At 44.4% G+C, this 17,905-nt stretch overlaps 1 protein-coding gene across 1 annotated transcript in view; it reads right to left on the minus strand.

The window, feature by feature from the left end:
• The window catches only part of rapgef5a (Rap guanine nucleotide exchange factor (GEF) 5a), a 39,451-nt gene extending 26,822 nt beyond the window's left edge, over positions 1 to 12,629 (minus strand). Inside the window, exons 1-5 of the mRNA XM_029167116.3 lie at positions 12,229 to 12,629; positions 6,217 to 6,267; positions 4,333 to 4,439; positions 3,796 to 3,917; positions 3,057 to 3,234 (exon numbers count right to left, since the gene is read on the minus strand). Of these exons, the coding sequence (XP_029022949.1) occupies positions 3,057 to 3,234; positions 3,796 to 3,917; positions 4,333 to 4,439; positions 6,217 to 6,267; positions 12,229 to 12,372 (602 nt within the window). The 5' untranslated portion in view covers positions 12,373 to 12,629. The remainder of the gene's footprint in view (positions 1 to 3,056; positions 3,235 to 3,795; positions 3,918 to 4,332; positions 4,440 to 6,216; positions 6,268 to 12,228) is intronic.
• Positions 12,630 to 17,905: the final 5,276 nt, after the last annotated feature.

Raw genomic sequence — 17,905 nt, forward strand, 5'->3', positions numbered from 1 at the left:
AAATCTGGTTATGTTTTAATGTGAAGTTGCACATGAATGATATGAGGGTAGAATTTGTGCCCACGCCTTCATGTAGTGGCTTTCATACGTAAACATTAACATCTGGATGATTAAGTTGCTCTTGAAATAGACTAGACTTCAGTCTAGCTAAAGTCTAAATTGCGAAGGCAACGTGTGGTTCATCTTCTCATAGTTGGGTTTTGCTTATTGCTCACACAGCTCTTCTAAAAAGAACAATTTATGCACTGGATGCAAGCGTCAACTTTACTGTAATTTGTAGCAAATTAAGAGAGAATCAAAAAAGAAAAAGACTTCCTCGCTAGTAAAGCTCATTATATGGGAACTGGATTTAAATGGAAGTAGACAGTGAAAAAAAAGATGTAATTTGGATTTTAATATTGCACTCTGCTTGGATAAATTAGCAACTGTCTGGGCACATTGAAGATTTATGCTAGGTGCTATGATGCAGAAAGCTGGCAATTGAAACCTTCCTAAAACAATGAGGCTTGTGTTTAATGCATTTTGAAAATCAGACATTTTTTACCAAGCGCTGCAGTGAAGAATGAACAATGGTAACCACAAGGGGCCTAGCAGAAAATATTATTGTTCACACAAAGCAACCCTGTGGGACACGGACATTGTTTACAAGAAGTGATTAATGACACATGCATCATACACATGTGATGCAGAAGAGGTGGTGAAATTATAAAAAGGAACATGGTCTTTGTTCTTTGGTTTTGGCCCAAGTAACTAAGGCTTTACATAATTTCTGATCATTCAAAATCAAACAAGACATTATGGGCAGAAACAATTGGAAATCTGCTACCAGCAGCCCTCCTTTAATACTAATACTTGTTTTCATTGCCATGGTCCATAAATTAGCCCCTGCCTGCTTCCTGGCAAAGGCTTTAAAATAAGCGTGACGGATGCCGGTGCTTTAATCTTGTGCAAACAGAGCAGTGAGCATCCCTGGCTGCCTGTAAAATCACTCCTGTGACCATATATTGTATCAGCTCATTTCAATTACAGAGGTTAATCACTACATATCTGCATCGCCGACACGATAAAGGCCAGTTAATGTTGAATCATTTAACAGCTACAGTAGCAAAGATAACAAGAAGCATTCTCTACAAACAACATTAAGAAAAAGATTTAAAAAGGTAAGTATTGTAGGGTATTTTACGTAAATGACTGTGTGTGAGCCTACTGTTATAGGTGTTGCAGTTATAAACAGCCAGCAATAACAGCTCATGTCTCTTTGAGGCAGCCAGTGGATTTCCATCAGGTGCCTTCCTTCACAGCCTCAACCATTCTCTTATAACACCTACAGTAGAGACGCCTGCGGGGAGGGAGAGAAAGCCGTGCCGTGGGGAGGCATGTGTGGGAAGGAAGGAGAGACGATGCCTGCAGAGAAGCGGTGTCGCGCAGAGAGACGCAGACGGCAGCAGGGTCAAAGTGGCAGACACCGCGAACGCTGAATACAAAAACCCTGCGTCTGACGTGCACAATGGCAATACATGCTCTTTACTTGTAAGGAAAGCCCTTCAATACTTGGCCCAATACATCTTTTCATTCTAGGGATAACATATACTGTACAGTATATGTTCTCTCCTTCATGTGTGCATGATAAACACACATAGACACAGTAGTCGATCTTTTTCCAGCTTTCTGCTCACAGCTGAGGTCTCTACTGTAGGTAGAAGCAGCCTATAGGACAAACGCGCCCACAAAATAAATCTGTTGGAAACATGCTGAAGTTGCAGCGCTGGGTTTATCTTTTGGGCACAGTGTTCGGCACCTTTTTAGCTTTTGGAGAAGCTGAAGCTGTTCTAACGCCATCCACTAAAACGTATATGAAGTACCACGGCCATATGCGCGGTATATGACACACCAGACTTAGAATAGTAAGTGTGACGCCCAGCCGCCCTCCAGCGCGCTCCCTGCTGTGTGTAAATACACACTTTGAGGTTACCGCACCACTGAACGCGGTGACGCGTGCTCTCGTTCCCCCTGTTCGCCATATATACACTCTACTTTTCATTACCCCTGCGCTCGTCTCACGCTCCCACTGAGTGACAGATTGAGTTCAGGAGCAGCCTCGGCAGGAATCCCACACACAGGAGCAGCAAAGCAAAGAACTCTGGCTGACATCACTCGGCCGGCGCGTGCATTAAGTGCGCCCCGGCTCAACTTATGTGTGCAAGTGATCGCATCATGTGTCAGTAGTCGCTCGTCTCTCACATACAGGGTGAGGATTAAAAACACCGAACTGATAATGTGTTTCTCCCCGGGCCATGATCTGTGTGCATATCTATCTATGTGCCCCACAATTCCACCAGATCAAACACGGAGAGTGACCTCAATCACAAATCTGCGCGGGAACACTGTCACTTCAACTCTGATATTTTACCAGAGCGATGAGCATCCACTTCAGGTCGGTGGAGATCCATGCTGTACAGAACTGAGTCACAATTATCACAGCTATGAGCCAACACTCTGAAGCGCACACTGGTACATCACAGCCAATAAACATGAGCATTATAAAAAATAAAGACGACTAAGGACATCATCTATATATCCATTATTTTTCATTTCAATGCAAGAAACAGGAAAAAATGTCAGAAATACAATAGGTTTGCCTAAGATGAATTTCAAATTTAATGAGAGCTTTTATATGCACTCAGGTAACCACTAATCCATGTATGCATGAGGCGTAATATGCTTTCTCCTCTAACTCTGTTCTTTTGGGGGTGTGGTTCACACATTTCAGCTGCATGAGACGTGACAGACTGTCTAATCCGTTCGGGGTAAGCTGACACAGGGACGTGCAGACAGACACAGTGAAAAGCGACTTATTCAGATGTCTTTTCATCCCCCCCCAGTTGTTATTTCAGTAAAAACAAGTCTGCATCTAGTAGCTCCTGAAGAGCTGCGATTTTACTTGCTGCCTTTAATACAGTCTGATAGCTCAGGTTTGGCATCAGATGGTGTCTACTGAACCTTTTTTTAAACTAAAACACAACCACTTATGCATATTTGCAAACCTGGCCACTTACGGACTGTTGGCACCGCCTCCAGAGCGGAACTGGACATAGGGAGCGAGTTGTAGCAGGAGCCTAACCGCCTCTGGCCAGTCCCCCTCGTTGGCGCGAAACTCACATGACGCAGAGTCGCACTCCTCAAAACTGAACTGGTAGTAGGAGTTTGAGTCTGAAAAGACCACACGCTGGTCCACTAGAGAGAGGAAGACACACAGACAATGCAGTGACAGTGAATGTGCTACAGATAGAAAACTGGATCATGTAACTAGTGTAATTTGCATTTTTATGAGTCAGCTTATATTAAAACTGATTCTTTCTTAAAAGGTTTAGAGTGTGGGAAGATGTTACTCAACACTGATAAATAATAGAGGAGGATGTTTAAGGGCAGAATATTATAATGTAGAGGAGACTGGCTCGTCACAGTGAAACCGTTGTTTAGTGTAAATTTATACTGTGGAATGTTAATTTTAGGAAGTTATGTCTTCACTTGAGTTGAAAATCACAAATTAAATCACATCAAATTAATGTGCCAGCAAGAAAATGCATAACTTGTTGAAAGCACCTAGTGAACTGCTTCACTGCTTGGGTCTTCAGAGACGTGTGGATTGCTGCTAATGTCATTGCAAGGTGAGTATGAATTTCAAAGCACAGTCCAACCTCCAGGCATGTTGGTGTGTGTGTGTGTGTGTGTGTGTGTGTGTGTGTGTGTGTGTGTGTGTGTGTGTGTGTGTGTGTGTGTGTGGCTGGTTTTTACCAGACAGCAGGACTCCCAGTTCCAGCAGCACCTGCCAGACTCGCACAGCAGTTGTTCGACAGCGCACATACACACACTGCTCGCATAGCCACTGCACCAGCTCCACACCCACATAACTACGCCTGTAAAACACACAAGTTCAGCCTCAGTGTTATGAGCACATGCACACACTTCTTCCCCCAGCACAAAGCTTGTATTTTTTGTTTAATCAATAGACATTGATTATTCATTAGTTCTTTGGAAGCCTTTTCCTCTTAAACATGGAACGCTTTCCATCCGTTTCCTCTCACAAAGCTGCATGTACACGTTTGTGTATGGATTCAATGGAAGCGATAGCTGTTGTTTCCATGACTTTTACATGTACGGCACAATATTTGCAAAATGAGAGTGCATAAGTTCCTGGACCATCGTCTATGTCACTCTATGCACAGCCTCCTGCATCAACAGCTTCAGGCGGGAGGCGGCAAAAGGTGGATCTGCTTCAGACTCATTGGTTCATCTCAGGCAGACCCACGGAGGCAGAGCCAGGCTAAGTACCGTATGATTCTGGCCAGGTGGATCTTGTCTTTAGCCGGGTACGGTCCATGCGACAGAAAGGCATTCCTCACAGCTCGACCAGCACACGGGAAACTTTGGGAACAAGACTGAAACATACACAAAAACAAGAAATTATGTTTTCGCCCGACAACAAATACTTAGGAAGCACCATTACATTGACAACACTGCAGCTCTCGATTTGCATATGCTTAGAGCGTGTGTGTGTCCACATGGGGCCATCATTGACCTGCTCACAAGGGCAGCTCGATTTCTCTGCCCCCTGAGGACAATGGCCGTGTGCAATAATGCCGCTATTGACGGCATAGTAAACAAGACCACATTTCAATTAAGCTGTTTACATTTTCTATTCCATTTATATTTCACTTCACAGGCTGCAGCACAGAGCTCACTAAGTCACTGATAAGCCTGTATTTACATTGGGTTACATCATTCAACCTCAACTTCAATGCAAATTCTATGCAAATATATAGTCCATGGGCCTAAAGCCTGGTGGCTCACTAAGTAGGTAAGTTAGTAAGAATTTACCCTAAGTCAACTTTTACAATAGAGTATTAACTAAATATACCAATAAAGGGTTATGTTCACATTGAAATGTAAAAGGACAATATTTATAAGTTTAATGAATGAATAATAATGAATACATAATGGTTAAAAGCTGCAAGTAAAACTCTTGGCACAATGGAGGAGAAGGTTGCTGTGAAAAAAGATGCAGAGTAATCTTTAAAATGACTGGAACCACAGTACAGTAAGTCATGTGGGCTGATGAGCAATCTACATCTGCAGCACATGCTTCATCAGCACATATACAGTACCACTGCCTGGTAAAGAGGTTTGCCGTACTCTCTGGGTAACAACTGATTGGGGATCATTTCATTTTGCGGCCAGACACTGACCCCGAAGCACACTTCCAGTTGTGGAAGAGCGATGTAGCTGTTGAAATATTCCTTTTTAACGACGTGGTCAGGGTAATCACCCAACGGATGGGAACACTGCCAAACCAGCACAGCAGACCTATGGGAGGTGTTAGTGAAGGCGCCCCATTCATCAGACAGTTATTGCTGTAAAGGGCAGGTTTTTAATGAAACCAATCTAATGCAAATTTGAAGCGACTATTATTCCATGGTCAAATAATATTAAAACCAATTGTTAACTTTTGTGATTTTAAACTATATAAATAATTCTGTATAAGACACACTGAAAAATAACATACTACATGTGATGTGTGTTATAAGCTTGATAATTACTGAGGAACAATGCCTTCAATCAGACTCTCAGCCAGCATTCAACTCTGACTTTGACCGTGCTGTCTGTTGAGCCTTGATCAGCATTTACTAATGAAGTCAACAATGAAAATTGATTTACACTTATTACAATCCGCCAGAGGCTTTTATTGTTGAGGTGAATAGGGGTCAACTTTGCCAAGCATTACATCTCCGACCCCTATCCAGCACAACGATAAAAGGCCCCGGTGGATTTAATGTTGCTCTATGAGTCCATGCAGCCATGACAACTGAAGCGAGATATGAGAGACAATCTAATGAAATACGACTGTTGAAGGACAAAACCAAGCACACGCAGCAGCAGCAGCAGCGCCGCACAAAAAAAGCAGCATTGATGCTTTAGATGTGGATTTATGTCATTCACTTTGTGTGCAGTACTGACAAATCCGCCAAACCACATCAGTGATGCGTTGACGTGTTCCAAATTAGGAGTCTGGCTGTAGGGCTGTACAGTAGCTGCTGCTGAAGTTAGCTTGGAAAAAGCCCAACATACTGTAATATCAGCATTGATGTCACCTGTATCAAGGCTAAACAAACGTACTTTCCCCCCTCACAACAAAACTTAAAGAGATTGAAACCTTACCTTGTGCACTGCAGATCCGGCGCTCGGCCCCGGGATAGTGTCAGGTGATTGCTGATGAAACAAAAATACACACAATCAGTCAGAGCCACACACACAGTAAATACGTGAAACAATGAATACTCAATAGAAGAGAAAGACCAGTTTTACCATCTAGAAACATTAGTCTGGTTTTGTTGGAGTCAACAGGAGTAAAAACGAATGCTCAGACACATAAACCTTCTGGTTTTATTCAGTGGTGTTTGGTAGAGTGATATACTGGATAGTTATACTGCAGAACAATAAGCAACTAACAAACACATCTCAGTATTAATGTGACATCAATCTTCTCTTGGTTGCTGCAATCATGCCATCATCTAGCAACCTTTGCCCTGGGTGTATCTACTCCACCTCTGCTTCCCATATCAGGAAATAAGGCCTTAATCTTTATGGATTATTATGGTGCCAGAGGGGCTACATGACAGTGTTGACACTCTGGTGACACACTTGTCATAAAACAGATTAAAACGACTCCTAAGTGTTGGATCAAGTAGAGCGGAAATGGCACTACAAGCAGACATCTGTTTTATATTTCAGTGCGCGGAGTAATGCTCGTCACAGTTCGTGATGGTTGTTCTGCTGAAAAGTTAAACGAGTGACGACTGGAATGCTGCACGATTTGGGTAAAGCCCAGTGAAAACCGAAATTGGTTACAGCAGCGAAGCCGGAACAGATAAACCATTAGCGGGCGGTAATAAAAGATTGCAGTACAGAACTTTTAAAATTTACACCAGTGACAGTAATTACAATCATTAAAAAGCTCATTTGATCACTGATGAGCCCACAAACCTATAAACACCTTTCTGCATTATTGTTTAGTGTTAAATCACTTTCAAGGAGGCACCACAGCTCACAGAAAATAACTCTTTGAAATGTCAATATAAAGTGGAGAATGACTGTTCTCCCCATTCTACCCCGATTCTCCTATTGTAAATGGTGACTCACTGCTGTTAGAAGCGGAGTAATCAGCTGAACAGAGATTATGCCTGTGTGAGCATGGTGTGACGGGCGATATTAGCTTAAATACAGCTGTATCATCAGAGTCCAAAAGTAGGTTGGGTGAACGTCAAGGTTCAACCCAGACCTATTCCAAACAAATGTGTGGAAATATGTGAAATTTTTCAGGGTCTGGCGCCACACATGCAACAGTATCGCCATGAAATACAGCCGTAACAGAAGCCAGTGCCCTGTTTCCAGTCTGACAGAGGAGGTTGCTCGCATACAGGTAAGAGACACTAAGAAAACAGTTTGAGACCAGGTTCTGGACGGAAACCTGCAACCTAGAGGAGGTAATGGCAACAGACCCTGCAATCACTCATTCACCCTTTTTCCCCCCCACACAACTTGATCCAGCAGAGCACAATCTATATGCATGAGAAAATATCTGATGGGCTTTGACAAAGACCACAGAAATGTAAAAACAAAAAAAGGACTTCAAGCGTTAATATTACGATCACGTTGCCAGCTTTCATTAAAAACAGTCAGATGAAAAAACTCCTGCAATAGGAGAGTAACTGGCTCTGGGTCGGTGAAGCAGGATCACTGATAGACTTGTGGGCTGGACTCCCTCTGGAAACGTTCAGAGAAAACTGAGCGGCCGCCGCAGCCGCTCTCCTCTCGCCGGCTGACGATAACAAACCACCAGATGATGATGAATAGACAGATACAGTGGGCTCGAATTATGGAGCAAATGAAAAGCACCTAGGCAACTGTGGAAGATGGATGTAGACGGAAAAAAACAAATGAGTGAGAGCGCGAGGGGAGAAAAGAAAAGGCCGGGCCTGAACAATTTACAAGTCTATGAATATATGACAGGCGGATAGGGGCATGACAGATGGGGAGCCAGAGAGATGAGGTGGCGAGAGGCAGAGAGATCATTTTAATTGTAATCGTGGAACAGAGGAAGAGCGAACAAGATAAAGACAGAGAGGGAGAAATCCACGGCTGTGGATTAGCGTGGCAAGGAAATGAAATAGAGGGATAATTAGTGAGATGTAGAGCAGCGTGTGTGATCCCTATTAGAGCGATGATACTGTCTGCGATGTCACACACACACAAGTGAGACACGATTAAACACGCGTCCTCCGACTGCCGGAGCTCAAAGCTCGCGACTTATCATTAAAGAAGTAGCTCGACATTGTAGCTCCTGCTTTCAAAGGGATGGGTCGGATGATCGAGTCCAATCCTGGGTTTGCTTTTTAAATATGAAGCAACCGCCAGCAAGCGTTGCTTAGCTATCAGTATCAGTCTGCATGAGAAAACCAAATGTATTTCCTGAAATGTCAAACCTTTTCTTTTGGGAACACGAGGCAAATGAAATCAGATTAACAGATGTTGTTCCTGGATCTCCACGATTCATCAAAGCTAATAGTGAGTTGGAGCGACACACACACACACACACACACATTCATTCAGTTCATGCTTTCAGTTATCACCGAGACCAGTTCTGACGCGGACAAACTGGTGATTCATTTCTTCTCATTTAGACACGTCTCCTTGTTGTTGGAGCCAAACTCGCAGGCGGCTTTGTTCCGGCGGCTCGGTTCTATTTGCCGCCGCCGCCACAGAGAAACCAAACATCTTTGGGTTTCGCGAGCGCTGTGAAATGACTTCAAACGCGCCGGTGGTTTTGAAACAACAGCTGCTCGGTCGCGACGCAGCCCTCCTCCTACGCACGTGTGTAGAGACAAGTGCATTTTGATGTGGATGAAGACGTGCGGTGTTTGGACTGGGGGTTAAGTAGAGCACCAGCCAGCCGAGCATGGCCTCTGTAAATTGCCCCTGACTATTGTTATCGCTGCCTCTCTCCCTTTTGTCACCCTCCCTATATCTTATCTCCGCATCTCTTCGTCTCCTTGTCTGGCGAGCACTGATCTCCCGACAGATCTTTGTTTCACACAAAGACGCTCAGGACACACCAGCGGCACAGGTTTTCCATTCATTCTGTATCACATGACGAGATAAACGTCCGCCGGCCGAGTCGCTCCTCGTTCCTTTCATTACTATGTGCGCGAACGTGCAATCCCTCCATAGCAACCTGCGCGGCCCATTTTCTAGCATTACACCGAAGGGCGAGGAGGCGACCGAGGGCCGTGAAGACGGAGCACATGCTGATACGCCGATCTGTCTGATGACTTCAAACCTCTATGTGGAGAGAGGGCGAGAGAGAGAGAGGGAGGGCGAGAGAGGGAGAGAGAGAGAGGAGCACGAGGTCATTATCTGTAAGAAATGGATTACTCTCCGATGAGATTGCTGAGCACAGTGAAGAGCGGTGGCACGGTGTGCTTGGCAGGCCGCCTCACCATCGCATTAAGCTCCCGTCGACTCCTCAACGGATCCATCACGCGGGGAAGTCAAAGCGGAGACATTAGCAAAGCTACAACAGTTACAGTAGTAATTAACAAAAGGGGCCTTCACCTGGTAGCCAACGTTTAGCGAGCACACGTGACATGATCTTAGTAGCAGCATCAACGCCAGGTTTAAACCCATGTAAAGATCCTTTACCTCTAGGTGGAATTTACAGATTTCCATAACAATGACATACTTGTTTTGGTGGCAATGGATGCAAACAAATGCAGCGGCGTCTGGCAACTGCATGCACATGTTCCTACGACGAGCCGCATTGAGTCCCGCGTTCGCTTTCATCCGCCTTATCTCCGTGTACAGTTTAATGCAGTTATGGATGTGAAATTTGGCTGGCAGACATAAAAACACATCACAAGCTAGTTTTTGCTGCATGTATAAATGGACAAATTAGATCATCTATAGGAAGTCATCCGCCTTCCTCCAGTATACACTATGAACACGTCAAGTTTCGTATTTTACAGCCTTTAATATGTTTTGAGCAGCATGTTATGTCTGGGTCAGATAGTGTAAGATGAGATTTATGTGCAAGTTTCAACAAGAGTCACTGGCTCGTGCTCCGTGCTGGCGTCAGCAACGCCGGCACAGAACACCAGCAGTCAGGCTGACCTGGTAGCATCTGTCTCCCGAGCTCTGCTAGCAGAACTGCTAGTTATGCTAAAAACGGCAGCCTGAGCCTCTCGCTACCTCTCAGAACATTTCCTCCTCAGTGGACCGCTTCATTTATATTTGATGACTTAAAACAGGTCCACTGCACATTTGTATGTGCTGGAGCATAACTTTAGGACACCAGTAAGTAACTCCCAAGTTTGAAACCTGACTGAACTGATGTTAGGGAAAAAGGCCAAGTCCAGTTTGGAACGTGGATTTTACAACCAGTTTACTGGATGTGGAACCTTGAGGCCAGTGCGTCCTGAAAGTGTTGTGTTACATAAACAGAGAACATTAGCAAGAAAAAAAACCCGAATCAGACTGACAGCAGATGCAACATGGAACCGCAAGGCAGAACCCATCCTCGCTGTCCCAGGGTTTCCTTGTGTAAACTTCTACAGGGTGGCTACACAACACAAATATTGAATAAGGGATTGATACTTGAATACCAGAGCAAGTCACAACACAGAATAATGAGAGACAAGATTCTCCACGGTGAAGCTGCTCCAGGCTGAAACTCATGTGACAGATGTCTGTGAAACTCTACAGGTTCATTTCTACCCACGTACAGTACATTAATTTTGTTAGGTAATGTAAACAAACTGTTTAGGACACGACACAAAGTCATAAATATTACAGAAAAAACACCACCACAATGAAGATTGGAGATCAAGGCACGGTTTGATTTTTAACATTTCCAGTTGTGAGTGCAAAATAAATCTCTTGTGACGTGGTTACTTGTTAACATCTTTCTGAAAAACACATCTGTAAACATAAGTGTGTGCGTACGTGCATGTGTGGATGTGTTTGTTTGTGTGTGTTTGTGCCAGGTGAAGCACTGCCAACAGAACCAGTCTGCACTGAACTGCCATACCTTTACACTACTCATCCACGCCTCACACACACACACACACACACACACACACACACACACACACACACACACACACACACACACACACACACACACACACACACACACACACACACACACACAGTGTTAAGGAGAGATTACATCAATTAACTGTTCAAAGCGTTTAAACATTCTCCCTATCATGAATACAGAGGGTCTTCACTGTCACTTGGACGTGTAAACATAAAAAAAACAGATGAAACAAATTGTTCATCTCCGTGGACCAAAGTGCCTCCTGTCTGACGGGAGGTCGCTGCAGTGAATCACCTGTGTGCGATTCCCACAGAGGAAATCAGCGACAGCTTCTCCTCTGGCTGCGACCGGTAATGAAGATGAGCAGAGCTGACAGCGTGAGCATCTCTGTGGCTCGTCAGGCGTGTTCGTTCCGCCTCGGGAGACACGGAGCCGAACTCATTTGCTGCTTAGCTGACCAATCAGTACAATCACAATCAGAGCACGACGCAGACAAATTTCAGGTAATCAAAACTTTTGCCCCTCAGGATTGTCATATTGTGTTGGTGTAATATTACAGATAGGCTGACATCTGATTAATTATGACTGACAATCAACAGAAGGTCACAATTGTTATGTTCTTCCATTTTGATATTGATATGAGACCAGCTAAGCTGTGATAACTAATTTATTATTTATATCCATTTCTGATTAATTAAAAAATAATTTCCGACATAAATTGACCAAGTTATTTTTTGTGTGTATAAAATAAATATATTACGTGTATTTCTAGCCCATGTAATTGTGTGTGCGTGCGCGTGTTGCCTTGACTACCGGAGTGTGAAGGTATGGTGTCCAACAGCAGTCCTGCTTATCATGGATGTGGCACGCCACGCACGCGCGCACGCGGACAGAGAGTCGGGGTGCCTCTGCGACAGTTACGTTCGGAACAGAACGAAAACACCTGAGTCGTGACGCGGTTACGAAACAGCCCCGGGTTCGGTGTCGCAAAAAAAAAAACACTGGCGGCGGAGAAGGAGACACCGCCGCTGCCGCTTATCGGACATCAAACGCGGAAGGACGGCGAAAATACTCACGCTCTTCTTCCGCAGGTGCAGCCCGTGCTTGAGGAGCCCCGGCAGGTCCCGGATCTTGTGTTTGAGCTGAGCCTGGTCCCGCGCGCTCCGGTTCCACCTCAAGCCCGCGAGCAAGCCGTCCTCTGCGGGCTCCGCGTCCTCCATGGTTCTCCTCCTCCTCCCGTCTGCCCTCGCGCTGCCGCAAGCCTCCGCTCCCGGTGTCTACTGTATCCTCAGACGGCGTCCCTCCGCCCGCGCCCGTTCGCCATTTCCCCGCGTCTCGCGCGCGCACTCGGCGACCCGCATCTGCAAGCGCGACTGCTCGCGACGTTAACGACCCTCACGAATTTATTCCGCAGCACGCGGCGCCGCTGCTCCACCCAATGGCTCGCGCGTCCTCCTCTGGCAGCCTACTACCAGGTTCATGTGTGGGTGTGCGCGCGTGGGTCACAGGTGCATAAAAACATTGCATCACTTCCACCTTTGATTCGCTGACCAGCGTCACAAAGGAAAAGCGAAAGCTGTGGGATTTTAGCTCTTGTACCTGTCGAATCATTTTAAGTTAGTAATTTAATCCAATAAGCATAATAGCTAGTTTTGGGGGGAGGGGAGCAGCAGGTAGGGTTACGTCATCACATTACCTGGCTCAAATTTCCATAGGTAAACAAAGAGCAGCCAGTGTGTGTGTGTGTGTGTGTGTGTGTGTGTGTGGTCTAGATAACGCAGTGAAGCCTGAAGATTCCAGTTTAACCTGACTAAATGGCTTTAACGTGACTGCATGTGCTCCAGTGTGGGTCTACTTCGTAAAGTCTTCCTCTTCCGTGTTTATGTTTGCATTCCATTCTGGTGACGAACTTGGACCAGGCCCGGTCTGTGCCTTCTCGCACTTGTGACAATAAAGTGACTAATTCTAATGAACCTCTCACCCACGCAAAGCAAACTCTGGTTTGCTGGTGATGCTACACTCAACAATAACACAATAAGTATGTGACCAAGACGGTTCCCTAAAGCACCCCCATGTAAAAGAGCGTCTCATTTCATGTCTCATTCCTAAAGACCTGTTTGTACTTATACTTTCTTTTCTGTAAATACTAGTCTACAGTATTGATAAGACTCCAATATAACATACTAATGTAGTTAACTCATGGGACAAATCTACAAATCTACAAACAGAATTTGTTCTGTGACTCATGTTGCAGTCTAAATTATGTATTCAGTATATTCCAATCTTGTGAATACATAAAAAATAAATTGCCATCACAGTCAGATAAACAAAAACATTAAAGAATTCATATTCTGAATTTCGACCACACAACAGAATGACGTGTGAATTTTTTTCTTTTAGCAGAACGAGAAGGATTAAATGTCACCACCGCTCTTTAGGAAGCAACACATGAAAGCCTGCGTTCTCGTCCTCCTCCATTTTTACTGCTTTATAATCAATAAAGAAGTAAGGAGATAAGGAGGCATTCACTGCTTTATAAAAGGAGCGCCCTCTGAAGGGGTTGGAGGGAGAGCGCTAAATGTGATTAAAGAATTCTGCTGAATGCGATATGAAGGGAAATTAATTTGAATTCAGCAGATCCGAGTGGATCCGAGCCTCACACTCCAGATGACATGAAGCTGAGTAGGGTTCAGCTGCAGTGCACTGGTTTCAGTTGTGTAACTCCGATGTCGAGCCTGCTTTTCTGATACGAGTTGTAATCTGGGATAATTGGCCCCTCTCAGGGACGCAGAATATTCTGTAACAACATCATGTCTGCCACACAGAAGTAATGAAGCCACAAACGTACCGTTAGTCAGCTAAACACACACACACACACACGCACACGCACACACACACACACACACACACACACACACACACACACACACACACACATAAAGCAAAGATGCCTTCATTTCACCTGTGACCTCCTTGTTTCAGTCAACACAATAGGCTGTTGCCCTTGACCTACTTTTTGTGAATCCAGGTGATTGTGTGACAATAAACTGGTTTACTGGGTTTACTGAGAGAACCTTGATCCATAGTTTCATGGACAAACATAATCTTTTTTTTCAGCTCAGGTCTGTCATCAATGAACATTTTCCTATCAGTAAGTGTGTTAATAATTTGTACTAATTCAACAGCGTCAGAGTTAAAACACAGCCACAGCAGGGAAACCTCATCTGCAGACTAGTGCTAAAGGAGAGATAAACACAATTAGTGTGAGCCTCAGGTCATCAGACATTTTTCAAGTTATGGTTCCTCCTTACACCTTGTCTAGACAACAGGAACAGTTTAGCTTTCATTTAATTCCTAGAGGCGTGATGTTACGTATGAGAGGAATGCCACCAAAAATCCCAGCACATGCCCCGAAGTAACCAAAGACAGACAGCGGTGCCACATCCAATACAACTATGACAAATAACATGTTGTGGCTTTGTAAGAGTAAGAAAGAAATAGGCTTCATAGTACAAATATTCCTCTGGAATTGAAAAGGGGAAATAAGGAAATACGCGCGGTGCATGGTGAAATGCTGAAAAAGCAAAAGAAGAGAAGGGGACTTTTGACCCAGTCTGGAGGATGATGAAATATGCTGCTCCGAGGTCCCTGTGGACCCCGATACCAGTCGCTGACACACACACACACACACACACACACACACACACACACACACACACACACACACACACACACACACACACACACACACACACACACACACACACACACACACACACACATCGTGTGCCTGTGCTGACACATATGCACATGCAGCAGAATCAAATAAACCTGATAGTGCTGGTGGATGAATGAGCCCCACATAATGTACAGTGCACCAGTTTTACGTGATGATGCGCGGGGAGAAGAATGGATTACAGGGGGGTGGGGAGGGGAGCACAGAAAGAATATGAAAAGGAAGAAACGAGCGGGCGAAACAGGAAGGTCCGGGCAGGGAGGGAGAGATAGTAAAGCACTCATCATAGAAGAGAGAAAAGCCTTTCATCCTAAATCTGTCACCATCCACACAAAAATACAAACGTCTGTCTTTTCTCTCCTCTGTCCCTTTCAAATACAGCATGTGCACACACACACTGGCCGCACTCCGCTCTTTATCGCTCACTCACACGCGCATGCAGGGCTCTCTCCAAACAAATGCACTCTTGATTAAATATTGAAATGTGCCCGTGGCGAGCTAAGTGGAGATAGGATTCCTCTCGTCGTGCACGGACTCTCCTCATTTATGGAAGAAGGCAATAGACTGGCCTGAGAAAATGGCACAGAGGGGACGGGGGGATGGGAAGTCAGGAGAGAGGAGCAGAATCAAAAGGTACAGGAGACTAAAAAGTCTAAGACGAAATGAAAGGAGAGGTCATAAGAGGACACCGTGAATGTGTCCATACGGCCTCGTGCTGCCTTTAAGGACACCACGAGCGCAGTAAAAATGAAACACTGATGCACAGAGCTCAACTGGGCTGAGAGAATAAATTATAATACCATTCATAATCATTATGTGTGAGGTAGATGAGATATAGCTCAAAAGTTCATCTTGTTATTCCGGGTGACGCCGACTTTCCAGCTGAGCCAATTAAAGAGTCATTAGATGATGAATATGTCACATAATACACTGGAATTCATCCACATTGCAAAAGTGTCCTCGCTCACACTCCACCACCTACATGGACCTTCAAGCTATTTCTGCGCCACGTGGGAGTCGTACATTATTACCCAGCGTGTGGGCAACGTTGCTACGCCGAGGCGCCGACGCACCACGGCCGCTGCGCGGACGCCACCTAGCGGCAGCCGCTCCGAACTGCAGCCGCATGGTCTGCTCTGGTTTTAGGACGAAAGCTAAGTGCAGCCAGCGCTCTCACGGTGAACCCCGACAGCAGAGAACAGCAGACTATGTTCGGTTCTTCACTTAATGAAACATATGCTTGTACTATTTATTAAAAACGAGTAAACGAATTATTTCTTATTTATTCGTAGAGATGCTTCTACACAGACGTGCTGCTCTACAGCTGATCTTAAGGCTGCCTGATTTTGAAGATAGGGAAAAAGAACAAATTTAAGTGACATGATGAACTTGATCAAAATGAAGATAGGAGTGAACGGGATCTGAAACTGTGGCTGACTGCATATTTTTATCTACTGTCACTGATGGTTTGCTGGTGTTAGTGTTAGATATGTGAGAAAATGGCAATGGAAAATTTGTTTAATCTGTGTGAGCAACTGTTTTCCTTGAACTATTCAGTCAAACTGCAGGTCAATGGCCAGTTTAGACGTTGGTGGGACAAAATTCACAGTTCAGTTTCTGGTTTTTCTGGATTAATGTGGGTTATCTTCACTATAAAACCAAATAAATGAAATCACCATTATAGTAATTATTCCACTTTTTATAAAAGTTTACCAGTTTTTACCAGTTGTAGCGACTAATTGCACAATGATGTGTATAATGGTAATAATGGACTTTCAGGACGTCACAGTCAGGTTTCATTGCGTTTCATTGAGTTAATTTGTACTGATAGTGAAAGAAAAAAGAGGATGTAACAAAGTCCAAGTAATTACACATTGGATGTTTGGACCTTAGGGAGAAATCAATTGGTGCAGTTTTATGTGTTCTTTCTCCGGGGCACAATAAAACTCATCTCAATGTGTGATGGAAGGTTTAGGTTTTAAGGTTTAAGGTTTAAGTTGGTGGTAGAGACCTTCAACAGAACCAGGGTCAGGGTGGCAGCTATCTGAAATAAGGAAGGAACAGAACAAATATAAAAGGACCTTTAAATATTCACACGCAAACGATCCCTCCCTTTCCTATGTACTGTAAAAGGAATTCGATGGAAATGCAAGCGGAACAAAGACTAGAGGGAAGAGGACGAGATGATTCACACTGTTAGCAGAGAGCTACACTTCTGAGTGCCTAAGGTTTGTGCATTGGGTCATCTGACCCTGGCACTAAGAATTTCTTCAGAAGAAAGTGAAAGAAGAAGGAAATTGAGCAACATCATTGAATAATTCTGAGACGGACTTCAGAATCCTTACTCACTATTTATTGTGGACCAGGTCACACTGCAGTGACCAAGGTCAAACTTGAAGGGCTCACTTTTCACAACGTAAGGAGGGAAATCATATTGTGCACAGACTCCAAGCTTGCACATCTGAAATATACTGAGAACAGGCTTGTATGCTGATATTGCTTTGGCCACAAAACTAAAAAAAAGCAGAAATGAGAGCCAGAGCTTTTCCCAGCTGATCAAATTTTCTTCTAAAATTAAAGAAATAACCAGTAAAATTGCCCTTAATCTAATTTCGTGAAAGCATATCAGGGTTTTGAAGCCTCCGATTACAGTAGATTTACATCAAAACAACATTAATAAGCTTATTATCTTCCTCCTCGGCAGGAAGTAGAACGTCAGGATCTGAACTTCCCGCTAACCCCAGACGCTGTCCACTGAGCTATTCTAAAGTGCTAAAACTGTCCACTGAAAGTACCAGAACGTGGACACAAGCCCGTTGTTACAACACCCTCAAAAGAGCAGCGTTCGCATCATCTCAAACACAGCATGCTGGTTTCTTTGACCCAATTTTGGAGTTCTCTGGCTTAATTTCCCAAGAGAAAGACAACAGCCAGGGGGAAAGTTGCATATCAAAAATAGCACGAGGGGAAATTAGAAAAAGTGAAATATTTGGTTGCGTGGAATAAGGAGCGTCTCT

Source organism: Betta splendens, chromosome 11 (genome assembly GCF_900634795.4).
Source record: "Betta splendens chromosome 11, fBetSpl5.4, whole genome shotgun sequence".
Classification (NCBI taxonomy): Eukaryota; Metazoa; Chordata; class Actinopteri; order Anabantiformes; family Osphronemidae; genus Betta; species Betta splendens.